Raw genomic sequence first — 22,041 nt, forward strand, 5'->3', positions numbered from 1 at the left:
CTCATTTTGAGCTCATGGCGAATGCCAAGTGTCAACAATCGGGCGGCTTTACCTCTCTCTCTTCACTTCAGCCTGGTACACTCTGAGCCAGTGCGAGTCTGGAACTTTCTGGCCACCGCAGGGCAAACTTCGCCGCCTGCTGATGCTTCTCCGCCGCGCGAAGCTGCTTCTGCGGCCTTTGGCCCCTATCGGGGCGGGGTCGCCCTTTCCAGGCGCGCACGTGCTGGTGAATTGCTTGAGGGGGGCCCCCAAGGACAAAATAGCATCCATTTGCAAAAAGTGTCTCCCGTTTCCAAATAGGCGTTGCCACTAATTCACCTGCAAATGCAAAAGAGGAAAATTGTCCTGCAGACTTACTTCCCCAAGAGAACCCACCGACGAGCGCTGCGGCGAATGAACCCAACCTGGTCCATCGATCGGATTCGCTTGCAGTCATCCAATGTGCGCACGTTTGGCTACTCTGTGCGGGCCCCTTTTGAAGTATTTTCCCCGGCGCCCTCTGTCAGTGGTTCTTTAAGTGGATTAGCAGAAGACGCAATTCCTGCTCATCCAATGAAACCAAGAATAGTTTAGCACCTGCTTATGCGCTGCGGAAACGACAACAGTCTCAAGGCTTTGGCCTAGAAAAACAAACAAACAAAATTATATATATGTGTAAGATGATATGGACAATTCCATAGCGCCAAATTCATGGGAATGCTTTGTCAAAGATCCTCTTCTATTCCTACATGGCTTGGCCTTTTGTCTGGGTATTTTTTATTATGATTTCAACAGAATTTCGAATGACCGAAGGAAAAACGGGGGCAGTGGGCGACATCACTCAGAAGTGGCATAGAATGAGCAGATGGGGAAGCTTACTTGAAAGGGTCACACCTGCCTAAGCAAACCCCCCCCCCCCCCCCCCCCGCTGTAATGTACAACGTCCGGTGAGTGACTCAGTGAGTGACATGTCAGTGGGGCACAAAAAGAAAGCGAGATACAACTAACGAGATGTGGTTTGATTCACTTAGTCGGTTATGCAAAGATGTCACAAGTGCAGCAAAATAATTTTGAGGTTGTGACTGTGCAAAGAAAACATTTTCCTAACGAGGTTAGGAAAGTACCTCAAACACACACATACACACACTTTTGTGTTTGTCAAGACAATGGCAGAGACTTATTCCAGTACTAAGCTTGTGTCTCGCACTGCCATCTGGATTTTGGCCTGTTCCGTACCGCCCAATGTAGTTTTTTGGCATGTATTTGTTCCGTAAAAGTGATGGCGGTGAGCACAGTGACTTCCCTTTACTGTCAAACTAGGACTAAAACAAATCCTCGCACAAAATCCCAACAGCAGTCTCACTTTGGAAAGGAGGACTTTCACTTTAATTGGACAGCATCACACATATATCCACCGTGATAGGCTTTCATTTCTTACAAAAAGAAAAAAAAACCCACAAAAAAAAAAAACAATCCACATATATACGGGAGGGGAGAACAATGACCTATTTTAATCCCTAGCGCCCAAAATAAATATCAAACAGTTGTATGCAGCCCGTCTGGACAGCGCACGGGACGTGTGCTTCTTCTCGTCAGCGGGCAAACTTTTGGCGCGATGATATCACCAATGTCTTCTTTGATTTGTTTTTAACAGGAAGGGGCCATTCCACGGCTCGGGCAAGCGACGTGTCACAGCGGAGGACGTTTCTATGAGCGTGCCTGTAGAAACGGGGGGGGGGGGGGGGGGCACGCCCAAACGGATCAAGCCGCGATGGTGACAACGTGACCTTCTCCTGGTGCTCGGCGGCGTTAACGACCGGTAAGACTTCCGTGAATGTGGAGTGTGTCTTAGTGGCAAGAAGTAACAAACTTTTCGTGGCCAACATGCTCGAGTTAGGCATGAAACAAAAAAAAACGAGAGCACGTATTTGACCGACACTTGCATCATTCTCGACATTCCGCGACGGGAAAAACCACCGCTGAGGTCGGTAACATCGGATTGAAGATAGTTCTTGTGGATGACTTGGGACAGCGTGCTTGCTCGCTGCGTTGTTTTTTTTTTTTTTTTCCCCCTTATCGCCCTCCACAAGAGGAAGACGTTTCTTCTCCCCCAAATGATTCCACGCGGGGGCCGATTTCCTGGATAAAGTCTCGGATTTTCCGGAAAACGACCATGATCGGACGGAAAGGGGGCGATGGCAGGAGGAAGACGCGAGACGCATGGCGGGCCGCTTCTGTTGGTGCTCAGACGTGATTCCTGATATGGAGAGAGCGACCCGGTCTTGCGGAGATCTCCGCACGCCCCGCTAAGCCGCGGGGGTGGGGGGGTTGGAAAGTGAAGTATAGCGGGAAGGTGTTGGCGCTTGAACGGCGACCGAGCGAAAGCGTCCGACTTCACCTGCTCCGCGTCGAAAAATCCCGGCGTGCCGGACGGCCGCGGATCACCGGCTGATGTCGCGGTTGGCTTCCCAGCTCTTCCCGCCCGTGGCCTCGCCGCTCGCCCCGAAGTCGAAGAACGGGTGCTTGAGGGAGTCGGCCAGAAGCAGCCTCTTGGAGGGCTCGTACTCCAGCATGCTTTCGATGAGGTCAAACAACTGGTGGTGCTCCTCGGCCTCCGAGAGCAAGTATCGCTGCCGGGGCCGCAAAGAAAAAGGAAACTCCCATCAGGTCACCGCCGCGTCCAGGAGGCCATGCATTCCCCCCCCCCCACCCCTTCCCCCACCCGCTGCTCTCACCCGGAGAGGTTTGCAGTTTTCCCGGACGTACTTCCCCGCCGAGGAGCTCTCATCCCAGTCAAGACGGCCTCGGTAGAAATACTTCTGCTTCCTGGAAGGGGCGCAAACGACGGCAAAAGAATGTTCATGTGCATTTCGTGACCCCCCCCCCAAAAAAAATTGAAGTTCTTTGGTTAGTTCTCGTTAACGAGAGTAATCGCATCGCCTGCCTGTCTTCCAAAGCCTTCCGCCTGAGCTATTAAGTGTGCGCAGCAAAGGTGTCGGACGGGCCTCCCGCAGCCGGCAGGGGTGGGGGCGGTTCTCACCTGGTCTTGCGGATCATTCTGGATGGCACGGGTCCAAGGATCCTCTCCATCATGGCCAAATGTTCCCTGTTGTCATGAGTCTGAGGAAAAAGCCATTCCAAAGGACTCAAAAAGACTCTTCACAACATTCATACGTCCGTGGCGAATGAACTGAAAGCGAAACAGGCTAGTTTTGACGAGCGATTTCCCCCCCCCCCCCCCCCCTAATTACAAACTTGCCAGACGATCCCGCAAAGTATTTGTCTAGGTGACCACATTCATCATATTGTCCAAGATGATCCAAAGCTCCCGTTTACAAGAAGTATACATGCAGCACGGCGTGTTCTACTCTTGATATTGGATTTTTTAAAAAACTAAACGGGTTGCGCGTACCTGAAACAGGGTGAAGCCCAGGTAGTACTCAAACAGGATACATCCTATACTCCAAACGTCACAAGGATGGCTCCAGCCCATTTCTAGACCACCGAGAACAAAGAGAAAACACCCGTCGATCACAACGTGTCAACGTCTCGACTCAACAGACGATTTCCGGGGTCCTTTCGAACAGCCGCCGCTGCATACAAACAAGTCGGACGATAACAAATACACAAAAACGGTCCAACTACAAATATCGGATCTAAAAAATGACAAGTGGTGGCCGAACGTTCATTCCGCTGCGAGAGCTAAGTCGGGGGCGGGGCCATTTCAAGATTGGAATACAAATGCCAGGATCTTCTTCAACAGAACTCGATGGGAGAGCCGGTGAAGGGACGCCGGGTCAGGAGTGCCGCGCTCCCGCTGAAGAGCAGCGGCGGTCCAGAGGCGAGCGGCGGCATTCGGGACCCACTGGAGACGCTTCGTGGAGGATCGACCGACTCCAAAGTCAAGTACGTTACCGTCGATGCAAATTTCCTCTTGGGTGATGACCGTACAGCAGATTGAATTTGTCTGAAAGAAGCGACTTTCAACGAGCGGGTCGTCCTCACCTAAAATGACCTCGGGGGCTCGGTAATGCCTGGTGGACACGATAGTGCTGTGATGCTCGTGGTCAAAAGTGGCGCTGCCAAAGTCCACCACGCGTACAGCTGTGCTCTTAACCGTCCTTTCTTCTCGTTTCTGCAACACAAAAAAAAAAAAATTAAAATAACAGGCCATCATTGCGGTGCTCGATTCACTTCGAGCAGATTCCATAAACGGAATAAAGCTTCTCCGGCATCATACCTTCTCCACATTGTAGGACATTGTGAAATCCGAGTTGACAAAAAGGATGTTCTCGGGCTTCAGGTCCGTGTGCGTCAGCTTATTGTCATGGAGAACTGCCAAGCGGGACGAGAAATACGCCGCCGTTAGCGCCGTCGCTTTGACAAGGAGTGTTAAGAGGAATCCATGAGCAAAATTGTATCGTGTTTAAAGTTTCATTGATTTTTATTTCATTATCGACGCCGCGCACGGTGCGATTTCCTTCCTTGTCTTTGCGCCAAAAACGAGAAGAAGGTTTTGAACTTACACTTGACGGCCAGACAGACTTGGTAGGCCATGTGTCGGACTTGGCCAATGGAGTACGGCAGGTAGTTGTTCTCTTTGAGGAAATCGAAGGTGCTGAGCGCCAGCAGCTCAAAGGAGATGCACATGTGACCGTGGTAGTCGAACCAGTCGTACATCTGCACGCACAGGCTGCGAGACAAAACGGAGCGAACGCGCACGTCAATGCTCGGCCACCGATGGCGGCGTCGTTCGAGGGCGCGACTCACTATTTATTTTCCGGGTCCTTCTCGTTGATCTTCTCCAGCACGTTGATCTCCAGGCGAGCCGCTTCCTTGTACTTTTCCACATTCTTGATAATTTTCAAAGCAACGCTGGATGCTCCTCTGAAAAATGACAAAAAGGCGTCAGCCAAATTCTTCCGGAGCAAAACCTGCGTATTCGCAAACGCGCGACAGGCGTACCTGCGATGGTCGACGCAGCGCATCACCCGCCCAAAGGTGCCTTCGCCCAAAGTGCTGACGATCTCATCTGCAACGCAGCACACAGAGAAGAGGGGCGAAGGGAATGACAGCGAGGGGGGGGGGGTGGGGGGGGGGAGAACAGGAGAGTCAGACAAATGGATCTGCAGGGGGCGGGGTCGCAAACGCATCCCGAGAAGCTATATCCTGTTGACTGCCGAGACAATCGGGCAGGCTTGAAAACCAATAAGCGATGAGAAATAACATGAAGGATTAAAAAAATAGAGACGGCGTGTGTGTGTGAGAAATGCTCCTTTTCCTTTGATGGCCCATTTGCAGCCCCCAACCCCCAATTTGAAGAATCAAATCAATAACCCGTTTGAACAAATTCAACGTGCAAGGTGCATGTGCGCTTGGGTGCAAATGCCGAAACGGAAATTGACCCAAAAGTCCAATTTGAAGAAAATCTCCGAAACCATTTTGACAACTAGCTAGCTGTCGCAATGCGCCACCCAAACAATTTGCAAGTGAGATTCTATTTTGTGAAACATCAACAAACGCTGCACACTTCCATTCCCCCCCAAAAAAACAAAACAAAATCGGCCCAAATTCGGCTAGAGCGAAGTGCGCTTTTCGAGCACATCATCATCATCATCATCATCATCATCAGGCACTCCCATTTAAATGCTCAAAGCTTGAATACTCATGTTGGAGAAAGGGTTACGATAAAGAGTAGTGGCAGTGAGTACATCTCTCTTGCAGGACGTCCCCAGTCCGACAGATCAGGTGCCCTTCCTCGTCGTCCCTCACACTCAGTGCCCGCGTCCGGCTGTTGCTCCGCTGTTTTCGCACCCAAACCGCCGGCAGCAGGTCGCGACGCAACCAAGTTGGGGGCGCGTGGGGGGGTATTCGGGGAGGGCCGGCACAGGCAGACGAGGAGGGCGAAGGAGGGCGTTGATGGAGTTGTCGGTGGGGCGGGTGGTCATGGGGGGCCGATTTGCGCATGACGCCACGTGAAGAAAATAGATAACCATGGGAATATAGTGCAAGGGAACAAGTCAAAGATCACATGATGTCCTCTGCTTCCCCCCCACCCCACCCCCTCTCTACCTTGAAACCACAGCTGCTTTAAAAAAAAACAAACAAACAAACAAACAAACAAAAATCAAGTAAGCAACTGGGCACATCTATCCATTCAGTCGACGCGAGGACCGAATAAGAAAAGATTACAAATCGGAGCGCGTTAGCTTGCCTTGTCGGCGGCGTTCAGAAAATGCTAAACGATCAGGAGGGGAGCAAATGGGAGCGAGCGGGAAAAATTAACACCCGCTCCGGATAGACGCTTGAAGATGCGCTTAAAAAAAACAAACAAATCAAATTAAAAAAAAAAAACATCTATCTGAAATGCTCATGTGCCCAAACATCAAAATGTCATCAATTTGGGTGGAACATTTTCACTTTTTTTGCCCAAATGCAACTCGTTGCGGGGTGTCTTGACAGGAAATGAAAAAGCAATGTATCGGTTCACCACTCAAACTGTCCGAGCAGCGTTTGGGGGGGGAAAAAAAAAAAAAATGAAAATGCTCTCACGTCCCTTTCAACAGAGCACACAAGAAAATGCAAAACAACTCGGAAAGATTGCGCTACTTACCCAGTCCAGGGGCTGTGAAGAATCAATGGTTAGAAAAGGAAAGAGAGGCAGCGAGCGCAAGGGAGAGAGGGAGAGAGAGAGAGGGAGGAGGAAAAAAAAAAACAACCCCGAAAAAGAGGAAGTGAGAGTGGAAAAAGACCCCCTCAGATGTGGCCGTACTCACCGAGGACGATGGGCTATAGGACCTGGTTCTACGCCGCCTTCGTTTGTGCTTACGCCTGCTGCCCTTTCGCCTGTACGAATCGGCCCGCTGCCGTTCCTTTTCCCGGCCCCGTCGGTAGTCGTATACGCTCGGCGAGAAGTCGCGGGGATAGTAACTTTCCGCCGCCGCCGCCGCCGCCGCGTGCGGCTCCCTTTCTCTGTCGTGGTCGCGAGCGTCATCTCGGCTCTGATCCAAGCGTGCGTATCCCTCGCAGTATCTTCGCTCAAATGGCCGCTGCTGCTCGGCCGAGCGATTGTCGTAGCTCCGACTGCATAGGGGGCGCAGAAAGAGATTTGGCGTGTGATCCATGTTGTAGTTTTTTTTTTGGGGGGGGGGTGAGTGAGTGTAATGGGCAATGGCTTGAACCCGATTGCTTGTGTTTTATTTTATTTTTTTCAGTGCATTCGTGGGCCGGAGAAGCGCACAGCTCAGCTGCAGGCATTTCATATTTTGCTTTTGATCCCCGGAATGTCACCAAATGTCATGTGACGGCCATTTTGTTTACCCTTCACAGGGATTTTCTTTGCATCATCGGTCACTTGTACCACTTTTTTTTTTTTTTTTTGGGGACCGAATGTCTTTCTATGAAGGCAGTCGAGCCGTTTAAGTGTAAAGAGAATGACTTGAAATGTTTTGGGTTTATTTTTAATTGGAGTGCCCCCCGGCACCAAGCGCTCCAAGGCTTTGATGATAAAACACAATTTTTCAGTATAAAGAACTCGGACTCTGGTCTCCTAAACTTGCAAAGTACGGTCCGAGTCTCTTTGTGAATTGGAATGGTTGTGTACTTGTTAACCTCCACACCGAAGATGCCATCTTTCTGTGATAGCAGCACTGTTTTTGTTGTGACTTTAAAATATTTGTATTTCAAATGTTTGCCCACCCCCCCAGGAAAAAAACACCTAAATCACTAAAACTATTTGGTTTTTTTTCCCAAGTAGGGTCATTGGTATCTCAAAACGTCACTGCCTATGAAAAAAACAAAAAAGTTGTTTCATATCCAACTGCTGCTGCTTTAAAAAAAATGTATTAGGATCGCACCCAGACACAAACACACCTCCTTGGGCGTACATAACTCGCATCGTGTCTCTGTCCCCGTCCCCTTCGGTCCCGATCTCTATCTCTGTCACTGCTCGAAGAGTAAGAGGGTGATCTTCTGTGCCGGTGCCTGCGCCATCTCTCCTTTTCTTTCTCTCTGTAACGACCATTGTAGCTGCTGCGACTGTCTCTCTCCGAGGACGTGTACCGTCTGGTGTGAGGCATCTGGAAGGTTTTTTGGAATGACAGACAGGTTAGGGGAAGAGCCTGCGGCGCCTCCAACTTGGCAACGACATTCCAGTTGAGCAAGCAACTGATTTGCATGCGTTCCCCAAATTCACCAACAACTATTGTTCATGGGGAAAAAAATGTTTGCGAACATGAATTCAGGTTTTGGTATCGTAGTTTGTCTGAGGTGCGACGTGGAGCTAACGGCTTAGCAAGCCTAAAAGTGGGTGAACGTGAAAGGACCCCATTCACGTTGCGTTGCGGAAAGCATATAAATAGCCTCAATAAATGCACGCTCTCGCTCGCAAACAGCGAGAGATTTAGCGATGAAACCTCAACAAAGTAGAACCAAACACATGCATTGGGCCAATATTAAGAAATCGGAACTCAAATTTGGTACTTACACTGTTATGACGAATTCTTTTCCAGCATGCGACGAAATTAGATGTCGCTCCTTGCAAACATCGTCTCGGTTTATTAGACTAGATCGTTTTGGCCAAATAGTATTGCTCGACTGTCATATTTAGTTTTGACCGAAGCAAGCAGGAATGTGTAAACCAGTGGATGCAGAAGATAGCAAATCAGACAGCGGCTTTTGCTCATGTAAATAATTTGACCGCCATCTTAGCTACGCTTAAGCAGTTAGCACTCGTGCTAACCGTTGGGATTGGATGTGGTTATTCAGGTACACGTTTCAACGCCTACCGTTTTAGCAGCGAGCCCTGTACGCTTGTCCCACAAGAAGTCCGTGGTGCTGGTGTTTGTGTCACATTTATATAGTCATTGGCTCGGTTTCCCAAGCTCCGTTGCTAGTAAATAGCTTGATGTTTGGTGCGCCCAGCTCGTTCCAGCGACGAGTGGAGCAGCTGGTGCGTTCCCCGACACTGGGAAATTTGCCTTTCCGACATGGTTAAAAAAGGGAAAAAAGTACTTATTGAAGTCGGAATTCCTCCAAACCTCAACAGGATGTTAAAACCCGACGCCACGTAATGGTCACGCCTTCCCAAAAAAAACGTCAAATCAACATAAGATGTATTTATTCTGCCAGAACGAATTGTTTTTCGTCAGCACAAAGCCGACCTTGACTATAATTATTTTCCCATCGATTTCCAAGGAACTTTGAATGCATCTTTGACCGGAACCGGATGTGCCACTTGTTTTTGTATGTTGGAGGAACTTGCGGTCGACGTTTGAGAATGTTTTTAAAACAGGAGTAATGTGATTATATTTTCTCTTTTAGGTATTATGTATTTACTAAGTTACGTGTGTATATGGATCGGGGAACCACGCTAACTGCATCCGTGACCTAGCCCCCACCCCCGTCTTCTTCACACAGTTGTCTTCAGCAGGAGCAACGCGGGTTCTTGCCGTTTAGCCGGATGGAGTTTTAGAACAACCGGGACTCTACTGCTCTCGACATGAATCCATCTAACCCCTTCGGAAGTCCTCGGGGTGGAGTTTTCCAAGCGACGAGCAACGCCAACGCTGGTTTGTTCCAGTCATTTGGACAGCAAGCCCCCAGCAGTCTGCCTCAGAACGTGGGCATGTTTCAATCATCGGCGTTTGGTCTCCCGCCGGCCTCCCAACTGCCTATGTTGGGACAGCGTCCCTCATTCGGACAGCCATCGCCCCAAGCCTCATCACTCCCCAGCCACACTCCAGCTTTTAGCCAGACGACGGTGGGAGCAAGCAACTCTGGTTTTGGTAGCCCCGCCGCACCGGCTTTTGGATCTGTTGGTGGACCAAGTCAGACTTCAGCTTTTGGACAGACACCTGCATTTGGACCGCAGTCTGTCTTTGGTCAGGAGCCGAGTTTTGGACGGCCGTCTTCAGGTTTTGGACAAAAGCTGGCAGGATTTGGACAGCAGGCCGCAGGATTCGGAAACACCCAGTCGGCCTCTGTTGCTTCATTAGGGCCGCCTCGGCAGCTCGGTTTTGGTCAGTCCGTATTTGGACAAGCACCAACTACCGCCGCTACAAGTAATGTGTTTGGTGCTACTCAGACCCAGAGCAGAGGATTTGGATCAGAATTCAGTTTCAAGCCAGCCAGTGAAGTCCTTTTCAAACCCATCTACAGCGGCAGCCCCGAACCCCCTAACCCTCAAACCACCCCACTGTCCGGCTCACCTTTTGGCAGCACCGCAGAGAAGACAAGTTCCAGCCCCGCTGGTCGTAGCAGCACCATCACTGGCTTCTCCGGGCCAAGCTCTGGGTCTCTGGCCTTCAGTTTCTCTCAGCCTGCTGCCGTTCCATCCCTTCCGGTCCCGAATGGCCCACAAACAACCCTCAATAACAGCGGCGGGCCCCCTCGCGCTCTGCAGTTCACGTTTTCCCAGCCCGCCGCACCCTCGGGTTCCAACCCCAGCGCGTCTACCACGCAGCCGAAAGCGCCATCCGCTTTTAGCTTTTCAACCCAAACCCTCTCACCCCAGACGATGCAACTTTTTGGAGGAACCGCCGTTGTTCAACCCTCTGCTTTCGCTGACAATAAATCCAAAGCAGAGCCTAACTTGGAGACTAAAACGCCAGAGGACGCGGACGCCAATGTATTTGCGCAACTTCGAAAAGGTATGAAACGTAAAGAAGAGCCCGCAACAACAAACGTGTCCGCCGCTGGGCCCGAAGCTATTGCCAAGGAGGAAGAAACGGCAGAAACCTCTTCAACGAGACAGCCCCCAAAAAGGCCCCTGATGAGGGCTCGCGCCCCTGTGGGGCTATTCAGCAGAGCACTCAGTGGACTCCGGAGAGCTGCGGCCAATCCAGGTGATAAAGAGGCAGAGGAACCTCCGCAAGAGAAGCCGGAGGAAGTGACGAGGGAGCACCCCCAAGTCCTCGGCGAAAAGCTGACTGTGCTACAAGCCCTGAGCCCTCAGCTACTGCAAAAGGATGAAGAGTCAGGTGAGATTTCAACGCCACAGAAAATCAAGCCTCTAAACTCGGCGTGCTTTGACACTGTGATTTTTTTTTTTTTTGACGACATTGAGCTTGAGAGCGAGCATAAACCGCTTGTGCTTGTGAGACGCTATCTCAAGATTCTTTTCAAAATTCCACAGTGTCCATAAGGCCGTACCTTATCTTATTCTTGATTCACCAGACCCCCAAGAACTGATGGCCGAAACCAAGACTCCATTGAGACCCGGCGCACGTCGCAAGAGCTCGAATGGCCCTAGTGGGACGTCTCCCGCCGACTGCACCGTCATTCAGTGCAAGAATATGCCTCCGGCCCTCAACAAAAGGGACGTCATTGAGAAGCATTTTTCTCGCTTTGGCAAAGTCTGCAAGGTCTTCTGTCGGCCTGCGAAGAACACCGCCATCGTGCATTTCAACAACCACGTGAGTTGACTCTTAACCACAGGGCGGTCCCCCCCCCCCTACCCCCGTTACGGGTCGAGTGACTTGCCGTCTCTCATTGGAAATGACCGCAGATGATGATTTGAAAAACAAATTCTTACTCGTTGAGGTGGAGCTCATCATGATCAGTGTTGACCGTTCATCTGATGAGCGTGTCCGTTTTTTTTGCAGGCGTCCGCAGCCAAGGCAAAGAAGAACGGCAAAGTCCTGCATCAGCATGAGCTCATCCTTTTGTGGCAGCGCAAGAAGCAAAGTGCGAGTCAAACCAAGATAACGAAGCGCTTCATTGACGAATCCAGCGCGAGCAGATATTAGCACATTCATATCACGCAGCGATGCTTTATTTCGATACATTTATTTGAAAATGGCACCCCAACTCCTGTTTTAAAGTCTCACGTTTTCTTTTCGTTTTGTCCCGAAACTATTTTGTCTATATTTACGCCGCATCAGGTCCGGGGGATGAAAGCCGAAGACCCCCGGCGAGAAAAATGGTGGAAGACGCTACAAACCCGGACCGTGCTAATGTCAAGGCTTCATCGCCTCTAAAACGTCCTGTGCTGAGCAGCGCCTTCACCCGAAGGTAACGGCCAACACACCAACACCGGTTTTGTTATTACAGGAGTGAGTCAAATGCCCCACACACTTGCCCAATTTTGGATCTTGGGGCACGACCCCTTGCATGGTATCACGATTGCCGATACGAGACTTGGGATATGGAATATTTGGAAGTGTCCGCGCGCTTGCCCACCTTGTCTTTCCTCCACCGCTTTGTCGGATCATCCGTGCGCCCGACAGGTCACCAATGAAGAAGTCACCGATAGGCAAGTCTCTCCGGCTTGACTTTGAACTTCAAAAGGAGAACGTCGCGACGACCCTGAGCTCCAAGTGCCTCGCCCCCCTCATCGGCGTAGTGGCTGAGACATCAGAGGACAAGTACCGTCTCCTGGAGCAGAGGGACAGAATTGTGCGGCAAGGTATGCTTTCCGACTGTCGTTAGCGTCCGTTTGCGTTTGTTGCTGAACCTCAAGCATCGCAGCCATACTCCGTACTTCTGCCCGCTAGGTCGATCCAAAACTACGGACATCTACACCTCGAAGGTTTTTGTCGGAACGTGTCCTGACATGTGTCCCGAGAAGGAGCGATACATGAGGGAAACGAGAAACCAGCTCAGCATATATGAAGTCCTCCCCGACACAGAGATGGTACCGTTTGCAGGATTCTGTCACGATAGTCTTTTGTTTGCTTTTTTTTTTTTTTTTGAGGGGGGGGGGCTACATTTGCCTTCAAAGGATTTGTTGGAAAACATTTCAGAATCCACATGAGTCCGAATGCTCCCAGAAATGTGGACAAGTAAATGCAATTTGTCAATAATCTGCACACACAAATGTAATCCAGCCACCCATCGGTTCTAAAAAACACAAAAAAACAACAACAACAAAAGCCGAGCAAAGGAAAATATTCTTTACGAGAATCAAGTCATCATCGCAAGGTCGATCATCGTTTCTTTCAATGCCCTGGGTCGTCTTGACCTTTTTAATGCTGTTCCAAAAGGGCGAATTAGTAGCGTATTTCTCCCGATTGGCACACCCAGGTGGATCACGCGGCAGCCATCAAAGAGTACAGCCGCTCATCGGCTGACCAGGAAGAGCCCCTTCCCCATGAACTTCGCCCCTTGCCAGTACTCAGCATGACCATGGACTACCTGGTCACTCAGATCATGGACCAGGGTAATGACAGCTTGCGGGATTGGTACGATTTTGTCTGGAACAGGACCCGCGGCATACGAAAGGTAGGAATCCGACTCGGATCGCCTGGCCGGGCGCTCCCCCGTCACCGAGGGGGCGCTCGGAATCTCGGGACGATGTCGCATCCCTCCCATTGCTTTCGACGGAGCCGTTCTGTTCTTGCCGCAGGACATCACCCAGCAGCATCTGTGCTGCCCGCAAACGGTCGCCCTGATCGAGAAGTGCACCCGCTTCCACTTACATTGCGCCCACCATCTCTGCGAAGAGCCCATGTCCGTTTACGACGCAAAGATCAACAACGAGAACTTGACCAAGTGCCTGCAAAGCCTGAAAGAAATGTACCAGGACCTGAATGAATGTCACACATACTGCCCCCGTGAGGCCGAGTTCCGCCAGTACAGCGTCCTGCTCAAGCTCAACGACGGGGACATCCTACGGTGAGTGGCCAAAAATAGCCCGCGCTGCGAAGTTTTCCTTACGCAGCGGTTTCCATCTTGTCTGTCCAGTGAGGTGCAGCAGTTCCGCGACCAAGTGCGCAACTCCCCCGAGGTGCATTTTGCAGTGCAGGCGTTTGCCGCACTCAACAGCAACAACTTTGTGCGATTCTTCAAGCTGGTGAAAAGAGCTTCCTACCTGGCCGGTTGCCTCCTTCACAGATATTTCAATCAGGTCTGTAACAAAAGGAGCATTCTTTTATCCACGCCAGAAACACCCGACGCAAATCGAAACGAAAAGATTGGCAAATGCCGCGTTCCCTCGAAGCTCGCTCGCTTTTTAAAAAATTGAAATTGTTGTTTTTGCGCAAAAACGGATCGCTCGCGTTTCTATTCCTGAATTGATGAGCGACGAGCGGAGGGAATTCAACTCGGAAGTCGTAAATCCCGCGTCTTGTTTTCGTCTTTGCGCAGGTCAGAGGAAAAGCGTTAAAGACCTTGACCTTTGCTCACACCGTGGGTCCGCGGTCAACCGCTTTTCCGCTGGAGGACATCGTTCGCTTGTTGATGTTCCGCAGCGCCATAGAAGCCAGCGCCTTCATCCAGCAGTACGGCCTCAGCATCAGCGACGGGTGAGTGGCGCTGCTTCTCTGCCCCGCGAAAGAAAAGAGACGAGCCCGGCGCGACATCTTGACGGATTGTCCCCCTTTTTTTGCTGCCAGTGCGGTCGAGCTGAATCGGATAGCCTATCAGGAACCCGAGTTGCTGTCCCAGAAGAAGTCGGAGGTCATTCAAGCGAAAAAAACATTGTCAACTGGGGAAGTGGTGAATGGAGGCCCCCTGCCTAATCCCCCTCGGCACCAACCCGTCTGCACCTTTGACTCGCACAACAAGTACAGAGCAGAAGGTCCTCCTCAGGCTGAGCCCGCAGCCAAGCAATTGAAAGGTGAACCCACACGAAAGCGCGCCTTCAAAATGTCCACGCGTTGACCTCTTGATGTTGCAACCATTGATTCAGAGAGGAAAATTCAAGCTGGGGAAACCATACTCATTGTCCCGAGAAACCTACCCCCCCCCCCCCCAAAATATGATGCACATTTTTTATTTGTCCTTCATCTCCTTATCCATTTTTTTTTAAAGCTATTGCTGCCACGGTGGAGGTGAAGACCCCACCTAGCCTCCAGTTCCAAGCCGAGGTTTCGCCAATCGGGCGTCCCGATGTCCCCAATGTTTATGGCCTGAGACCGGCCGTCGCCGAGAAGACGCAGTCTGCCGATTCCTTTCAAAGTTCGGCCTTCCGAACGGACGCGCCGCAGCCAGTCCAGCCCGCAGCGCGGCCTCCCCCTGTCAAAGCACCGTCACCTGCACCGGAGCCTCGGCTGGTGTTTAGCGATGCGGTGGGGGAATACTGTCCTTTTTTTTTTTATTTTTTGCACACCATCTGTTCACATCTGCGTATAATTGATCACATTTCCCCGCAACGTTTCAGGACATTACAGCCGAAGTGGACCGTTTGATTGATGAAATGGTCGAGACGACCGCAAGAGCGGTCGCTGCCGATGGAGTTTGCTATGCCAGCATAGCTCTCAGGTAAATTTGCGTGATCTGTTGCGTCATCCGTCACGCAGACTTGCATCTCTGGTACTTAAATTAATTAACCCCCCCCCCCAATAAACCTTTCCACGCTTTATCTGCAGTGAGAGCTGTCTGCAGGCAGAGTCCATAGCAAATGAAGTTTTAGGAGAATTGCTGCAAGAATTGTCTTCGAGCGAGATCCATCTGGAACAGAAGCGTGTTGCTGAGGAGAAACGCAAGCTCGAGGAAGCCAGGTTGCTCCACTTTTGCCTTCCTCCAATCTCATTGAAAGAGACCCAGAAATGCCGATTGGCGCAGTGATGGCGATGCAAACTGAATGGCTGACTCTCTCCCTCTCTCGCTGCCTCCCCACCCCCCAGGCGAAAACAGGAACATGCCGACTTTTTGGCCACTTTCAGACTCTCGTTGTTCTCAGAGATCCTGCAGCAAGTCTTAGAAGAGACGATCAAGGAGACCGCCGCCACAGTGCTCCAGTAAGGCTCCGGATGGTTTTGATCTCCTGCCATTTGATGAGCGTTTGCTAGAATTTGGTGAAGTCGTCATCGGGAGCTCGTACAAAAATTGCACGGCAATTAATGATGATGATTATTATTATTGCGTGTGAATAACAACTCTCATTGATCCTCCAATATTGTGAACACAGATTAATTTATTGGCTGCATTTGTTTAAAAAAAATACATAGGAAGGAGACCTAGGGGGGGAAAAAACATTCAACCGTAATTGAAATATTAAATCGTTTACTATCAGACAATAATTAAGAAGGTAATTGTTGTTTTTATTAAATTCCTTTGATTTTTTTTTTTTTTTTTCAGGGAAGCCGTGGATGAGAGAGCCCGTTGTGTTGCTAAATGCTCTCAAGAGGTCTGCACGAGTCTCATTGAGGAGACTTTGAAAGCAGACGTTGCCCTGCTGGTGGAAGAAATCCTTGCAGCTGAGCTGCAGCGTGCTCGCAAGTACATCAAAAGGTAAGTAAGGGAGGGTGGGGGGGGGGGGGGGGGGGGGAGAGAACCAAAAAAAAAAAGCCTTCCTTTGTCTGCGTCCGTGTCCAACCAGGTGGCGCGACGTGGTGGCGGTGCGCCGGCAGCTGAGGAGGCAGATGAGAGGCTTCCCGGCAGCCCCTTGCTTCGTGGACCCTCGCCTGCGATTGAAGGCGCTGGCTCCCAGCGCTCCTGCACAACAGTCAAGAGAGGATCTGATTTGTGGGCTCGTCAACTTGGGAAACGCAGGAAGGTTGTCGCTGTCCAGCACCAGGTCGTCGTCTCTCCTTTTTTTTTTTTTTAGTGCGTGCCCGTGTGCATGGACGACATCCCACCTGACTCAATCGCTCCCTTCGTCTCTCACCGTCTTCAGGGTGTTGGAAATGAGGCACTTGGCTGTCCACCAAATGAGAGTCCAGTACTACTATCGGCAACTTCTTGAGTAAGTTCCGATGTTGGCTCCGAGCAACCCCTGCTGTCTTGCCTTTAGTCATTTCTCTGTGTGTGTGTGTGTCACAGCGAGAAGGTGTGGGCGCCGCTCGACGTGCCAGCACTGGTGATGGCAAATCTTCACAACCCGCCTGATAGAATCTTCTGGAAAGCTGTCGTCTTACTTCCCTGCGACCACGAGAGCGTAGGCAGCCTGGCAGACAGGTGAGTGGCGGGAAATGACTGCAGCCGGATCTACTCGAGCGCACACGTAGCCCCCGATTTTTGTCCACATGTTGCATCGAGAATTATGAAGAAAAAAAAAGTTGGATTGGCCAAACGTGGGCATCCTTTCCCGTCCAGGATTCTGTCGGATTGGCTCGAAGCCAAACTCGCTGGCAGCCCGGGTTCCAAGTTGACGGAGGAACAGCGAGACGGCACTCTGCGGACCCTCCACCTGTCCAACGAAATGCGGGAGATCAGGCATCAAGTCCACGTCAGCATCAAGGTCTGCACATTGAGGAGCGGCTTTTACGCACTTTTATTCGTCGGATTGTTTAGTATGCCTGACAGAATCGTCTCTGTTGAGAATATTGACTTGCGGCGCTGTTACGCCGCGTGTACTGCAGGTGTCCAGAGGTCCGCTGAGCGCCGCGGCTTTATCCCAAACGGAGGAGCGGCGTGAGCTGCAGGGCACGTCGGCGCTGATCATGCTGCTCCCCGCGCTGGCCTTTTTGGAGGCCCGCGGCGACGAGCGCGACGTCCCTCTGCTCTCGGCCTTGCTTCAGCTCAAGCAGCTGCAACAAGCCAGCGCCTGGCACCGCCCGCCGCCTCTGGTGGTCCTGGTGCCGGGGTCTGACCGCGGCGGACGCGACATTCAAAACCTCGAGGAAGGTACGACTGAGTCACGTTTGTGTCCAGCGGGGGGTTCGTGAGCAAAAAAAAAAAAAAGAAAAAAGTCCCATTTGTTTGTGTTTCTGGGGGGGGCTTGCAGAACTGATGTTGCCTTTGCTGGTCAAGGATGGCCTCATAGCAGAGTACACGCTGATGTTCATACCCGAAACCACCGACGACATGCAGGGAACCAAACAGGTAAAAAAACTTGAATTGACGCCAAAAACGCGGCTCAAATGTTCACTCGTGCGGATTTTCTTGAATACTTGCTCCCCCGCCCACCCGGCTGCGGTTTGTTGTAGCTCGGCTGCGCCATTCGTTGGCTCCTGCGCCGCGCGCCTCCGCCCGTCCCGCTTCGCTGCCGCCCGCTGGCGCAACTCGTGGAGGCCACCTTGAGTCGCGAGTTCAGCCGCAGGCTTTGCGCTCGGCGCCAGGAGAGCGGCGTTGGCGCCCCCCCGTGGCCGGATCCCGCTCCCGTCGTCGCGCTGTACAACGCCGTCATCGGCCACGTTGCCGATCACGTTTCGTCGGAAGAGCTCTCCAAAATCTCCTGGCCGCCCGCAGAGTTTTGTCTTCCCGATAACGGCGCTTTTGTTCCGCGTCTGGGCTGGAACGCCGGCCCGCACCTGGCTTGGCTGCGTGAAACCGTCCTCAACTTGCGCCTCCCGCAATGGAAGCGACTTTCGAGTTCAGGTCGGTGTTGTCCAATTTTTTTTGACAATGTTCCAAACATGTACGTGCCATGTGACGTGAATTTTTTTTTAAACTTGTTTTTCCTGCAGACGCCTGGTCCGAGATGTGCTCGGCCGTCTACGGCTACGCCGATCAGATGCGAGTGTCGCGCGGCAGCCGGGCCCTCCTCCTGTCGCGTCTGGAAAATCTACTGGAGCGGGTCAGGATGGAAGGCCAGCGCAGGCAAACCCGGGCTTCCAAGAACGTCTGGGACGATACGCGCGACGCAAATCCGGCTCGGAGCGAGATCCCTTGGGTCGACGTGCTCGTCATCTGCATTGACCACAAACTGAAAGACTGGCCGCTTTCCCGACAGCCGGTCTGCGAAGGTCTGCGGCACTTCCTGTTGTTTTGAGCCGCGTTGTACCTGACGACAAGTCCCTGTGACAACGCGTCGTATGTCTCTTGAAAAGATGCCGTGACGGAAGATGGGGAGATCCTGGTTTACTATCTCGACGAGGCCTTCGAGCGCTTCCAACCGCCCGAGGAGTGGATCGAGGCCGTCGGCACGACGACGCGCGGGCACAAGCGGCGAGATGACAAAAGGTACAAAAGTTCTCCAAAGCCTGTTTTTTAAAAAAAAACTTTTGCGATGACACTTTTAAATTGGTCAAAAGCAAGTTACGGTGAACGATTTTAACTGTGCCGCCGTCACTCAAACTTCAGCCTCAGAAGCGCCGGTCTGCGCAACGAGCGCTTTTACCAGCAATGCGACGGCTTCTTGAACCGATCCCGATTTTCAAACTTGGATGAATTTTTCCCTCCTCCGATTGCTCGGTTCTCAAGTCCAGGGTACCGCTGTACTGTCATGAAAAACCAAGCAAGCAAAAAAAAAAAAAAAAGCAGTCTGTCTGGCTTTCTCATCCCCCCCCCCCCCCCTCCTCAAAGGGCAAGTTTGGCTCCCTGCACCACCCCCAACAACCTGACAATCAGGCAGCGATTGTACCCGAGCGCCCCGGAGGCCCCTGTGGACATCTCCGACACCCCCACCGCAATCGAGGCGCTCGCCCACAAAGTGTTCCTGACTTTAGAGGAGGAGAAGGCCGAAAGCCGAAGGTACTTGCCTTAGCTCAACAGGAAAATATTTTTTTTACAGGCAGGCAGCTTACCTCAGTTCATCACGCTTTGTGGAAGCACGATTCAGCACACTTTTTCTTTCCCGTAAATTGGTCACATCATTTCGCGTTTTTTTTTTTTTGAATGCAGCAGCAACGGCAAGCTGCCGTGTGACCAAAATAGTCTGCGCACGTCTGAACTGTCGCCGGGCATCTTTTGCAGGAGCACACAGCTACTGCGGCGTTGGCTCGATGGTGGGGACTGTGCGGGCAAATGGTTCACGCCACTCCTCATCCCGTCCTCCGTCATGCTCTCCGTGCCCGCTTTTCTCGAGCGCCGGCCCCCAGCCAAGCCTTTGGACGCCGTTTTCGCAAAGGTGTGACATCTTAACCTTTCGGACAAATTGCCATTGACACCCGTCTTGCCCGCAACTGCGCCTGAGGCCCGCCGGCACCAAAGCGAGCACAGGCCAGTTGACCCCGACTCAAAATTCAGGACCCTTGTTTTGATTCCAGGAAGCACGCAGCCCGCAGCCCGCAGAGAAGGACAAGCTGACCCAGAGGAGTCGTTTGTCAGTCACTGAGCGACTGAGGGACCTCCAGCAGCAGATCGAAGCCAGCCAAAAGGAAGAATCGGCCTGCAAACTGACACTGAGTGCAATGATGAGCATTGTTGAAGACTGAACCAACACAAAGCGTACCCATTTCGAACAACTGCACTTGCAGCGGTGTCATTATTATTTGAATTGTTATAACCTTTTCTTTGACACTAGTCGTTTTGAAACCAAGATTAAATGAACTTGACGCCGTACCCGTTTTCATTGGAACGCGCCGGCGCTGGCCCCCCGAGTTACCCATCATATCTTGCTGTGTTCATCTTAAAATTGCTGCCGCCGGTGTTGGGTCGATTGGTTGCCGTGACAACAAAAGTGTCATTTATTTGGGCTTGTCGTTTTGTGCAACTGCGCATGCTCGGTATCTGCCCCGATTTCGATAACCTGCGCAAAGTGATACTCGTTAGTCACTAGTCAGTGTTAAACTAAACAAACCGGACAAGTGCGTTGACAGTTTAACCAAATCAAGGTGACAAGACAGAAATGGAAAAAAAACACACTTTTATTTGGTTTGGGGCATGTGGGAAGAAGAGAAATCCAAGTCCAGACATTCAAAGCAGTGTGCGGACAAAACAGAGACCAAGCTGCACAGGAGGAATTCAACTAGAGGAGTGTGTGTGTGTGTGTGTGCGTGTGTGTGTGTGTGTTTTCTCGTGGGTTGTATTTGAGTATTCAATGTATTGAAATGAAATTGTAATGAAAAATAGTAACTTTTCTAACTTCTGGTCATGGTTTTGAATCCTGCATTGACGCTTCAAATAAATAAATAAATAACACAAGTCTGTTCTCAATTGGTATGATATCATGAAAGTAAACACTCTCTCTATGTATATGTGGGTATTCACCCACATATACACATATATGCATGTACTGTCGCATCTTCAAATAGTGTGCCAATTGTGAGCTAAAACCGGGTGGTGATGTGGTGTAGCGGGGCATTGATGGCTAAAATACAGTAACTCCAAATCACAGCTTGGCCTCGGTTCTGGTCTCTCCCTTCAGACTTTTTCCTTATTCTGGTCCAAGACCTCTGTGACAACAGGTTAAAGCTTTTTCTGAAATCTTCCCCAGACAGCTTCGAGAACAAGGAAACCCTTTGAATTATTAAAGCATCATTTGTTCTTGGTACTATAGCAGCCTGTTTCTACTTCCTATGGCATTTATTTGCCCTTCTACTGGTAGATGATTCTTTCAGAACAGAAGGTGAGTTTGGCTACCAGCAATCAATAGCCTCAGTCTGGAAAACTCACCTTGCTCAAAAAGCACGAGAGAGAATCATCTCAAATCATCATGTGTATCAAATCTAATTACCAGAACAACATTAATAAAAAAAAGAAACCTTCAGAAAATATCAACATTTCTTTTGGCACCGTTTCCTCTTCAACAAGGAGGACGAAAAAAAATAGAATATGAATTAAAGACACTTGAAATGGAAGCTGTAAATGCCTTCCGGTTTTACAAAACTATCATGACCTCTACAGACTTCCCACTACAAAAACACATCTTCGATTTCACGTTTTTTTGGCATCATTTGAGTTTAACAGCTCTCGAGTACGTTCGAAGAGAGACGAGGCGAAAAAAAAGAAACTGACCTTGAACACTCATGGGGTGATAAAAAACACTTGCAGGGCAGTGCGGACTGAGATAACTTCCTTCAAGCCATCTGAAGTCATGTTTTGCAGTCACATTTTGTTGGTGGTTAGAATAAGGCAAGCCAGTTTCATCATTAATAGAGGTCCTTATCTGATCGAAAACAAATCCCCGATACCCTAAAATAGAATTGACTCATGACAAGTAGAACGGTGTCCCATTGCCACGGTCACCGACTTTGGGTTGGTTTATTTCCCCAACTTGCAGCAATATCGGACCCTTTTTTGACTTCCTTCTAGCCGGAAGTCGTACTTTGAAGGAATACGGAAAGGGAATAACGGCTTACAGGCGGAGGCTTGATCGTGCATGACGAGACGATTCTGAACAGAATCATCTCAAAAAACTCACAGACGGCAAAATTAAATTTAAAGACATTTATCCGTCTTGGAAGTGGTAACGAGGTGAATACCCGTGTTTATCTTTCTATAAAATTGTTTGTGAATAATTAATCGCACTTTAAATGTACTGTATATTGTATGGAGCTAAGCGTGACTTAAGACGTC

The 22,041-nt window shown here is 50.6% G+C and overlaps 2 protein-coding genes across 5 annotated transcripts; one reads left to right on the plus strand and one right to left on the minus strand.

Moving 5' to 3' along the window:
• Positions 1-1,340: 1,340 nt before the first annotated feature.
• Positions 1,341-8,995, minus strand: clk2a (CDC-like kinase 2a). Of its 2 annotated transcripts, XM_052070024.1 has the most exons (13): positions 8,766-8,995; positions 7,852-8,057; positions 6,756-7,062; positions 5,691-5,781; positions 4,945-5,011; positions 4,750-4,866; positions 4,506-4,672; positions 4,220-4,314; positions 3,985-4,114; positions 3,392-3,474; positions 3,020-3,099; positions 2,715-2,805; positions 1,341-2,609 (listed from the first exon to the last, which is right to left on the minus strand). In XM_052070024.1, exons 2-13 carry the CDS (start codon positions 8,055-8,057, stop codon positions 2,421-2,423), a joined length of 1,623 nt encoding a protein of 540 aa, XP_051925984.1. In that variant the 5' UTR covers positions 8,766-8,995; the 3' UTR covers positions 1,341-2,420. The 2 variants fall into 2 exon arrangements, with proteins under 2 accessions (XP_051925984.1, XP_051925985.1); XM_052070025.1 differs by lacking the exons at positions 5,691-5,781; positions 7,852-8,057; positions 8,766-8,995 and having other exon boundaries at positions 6,756-6,908.
• mcm3ap (minichromosome maintenance complex component 3 associated protein) lies at positions 3,868-20,667 on the plus strand. 3 transcript variants are annotated; one of them, XM_052069980.1, is made up of 29 exons: positions 3,868-3,885; positions 9,407-10,958; positions 11,155-11,393; positions 11,583-11,664; positions 11,862-11,991; positions 12,207-12,385; positions 12,474-12,613; positions 13,003-13,200; positions 13,325-13,593; positions 13,663-13,825; positions 14,065-14,222; positions 14,313-14,536; positions 14,731-14,987; positions 15,080-15,180; positions 15,288-15,419; positions 15,546-15,659; positions 16,000-16,152; positions 16,241-16,438; positions 16,538-16,606; positions 16,684-16,818; positions 16,957-17,101; positions 17,223-17,487; positions 17,588-17,685; positions 17,790-18,180; positions 18,270-18,548; positions 18,633-18,765; positions 19,108-19,275; positions 19,498-19,651; positions 19,791-20,667. In XM_052069980.1, exons 2-29 carry the CDS (start codon positions 9,479-9,481, stop codon positions 19,956-19,958), a joined length of 6,222 nt encoding a protein of 2,073 aa, XP_051925940.1. In that variant the 5' UTR covers positions 3,868-3,885; positions 9,407-9,478; the 3' UTR covers positions 19,959-20,667. The 3 variants fall into 3 exon arrangements, with proteins under 3 accessions (XP_051925940.1, XP_051925939.1, XP_051925938.1); XM_052069979.1 differs by lacking the exon at positions 3,868-3,885 and adding an exon at positions 9,157-9,300; XM_052069978.1 differs by lacking the exon at positions 3,868-3,885 and having other exon boundaries at positions 9,169-10,958.
• The last annotated feature ends 1,374 nt before the right edge of the window (positions 20,668-22,041 follow it).

This window comes from Hippocampus zosterae, chromosome 7, assembly GCF_025434085.1.
Source record: "Hippocampus zosterae strain Florida chromosome 7, ASM2543408v3, whole genome shotgun sequence".
Lineage (NCBI taxonomy): Eukaryota > Metazoa > Chordata > Actinopteri > Syngnathiformes > Syngnathidae > Hippocampus > Hippocampus zosterae.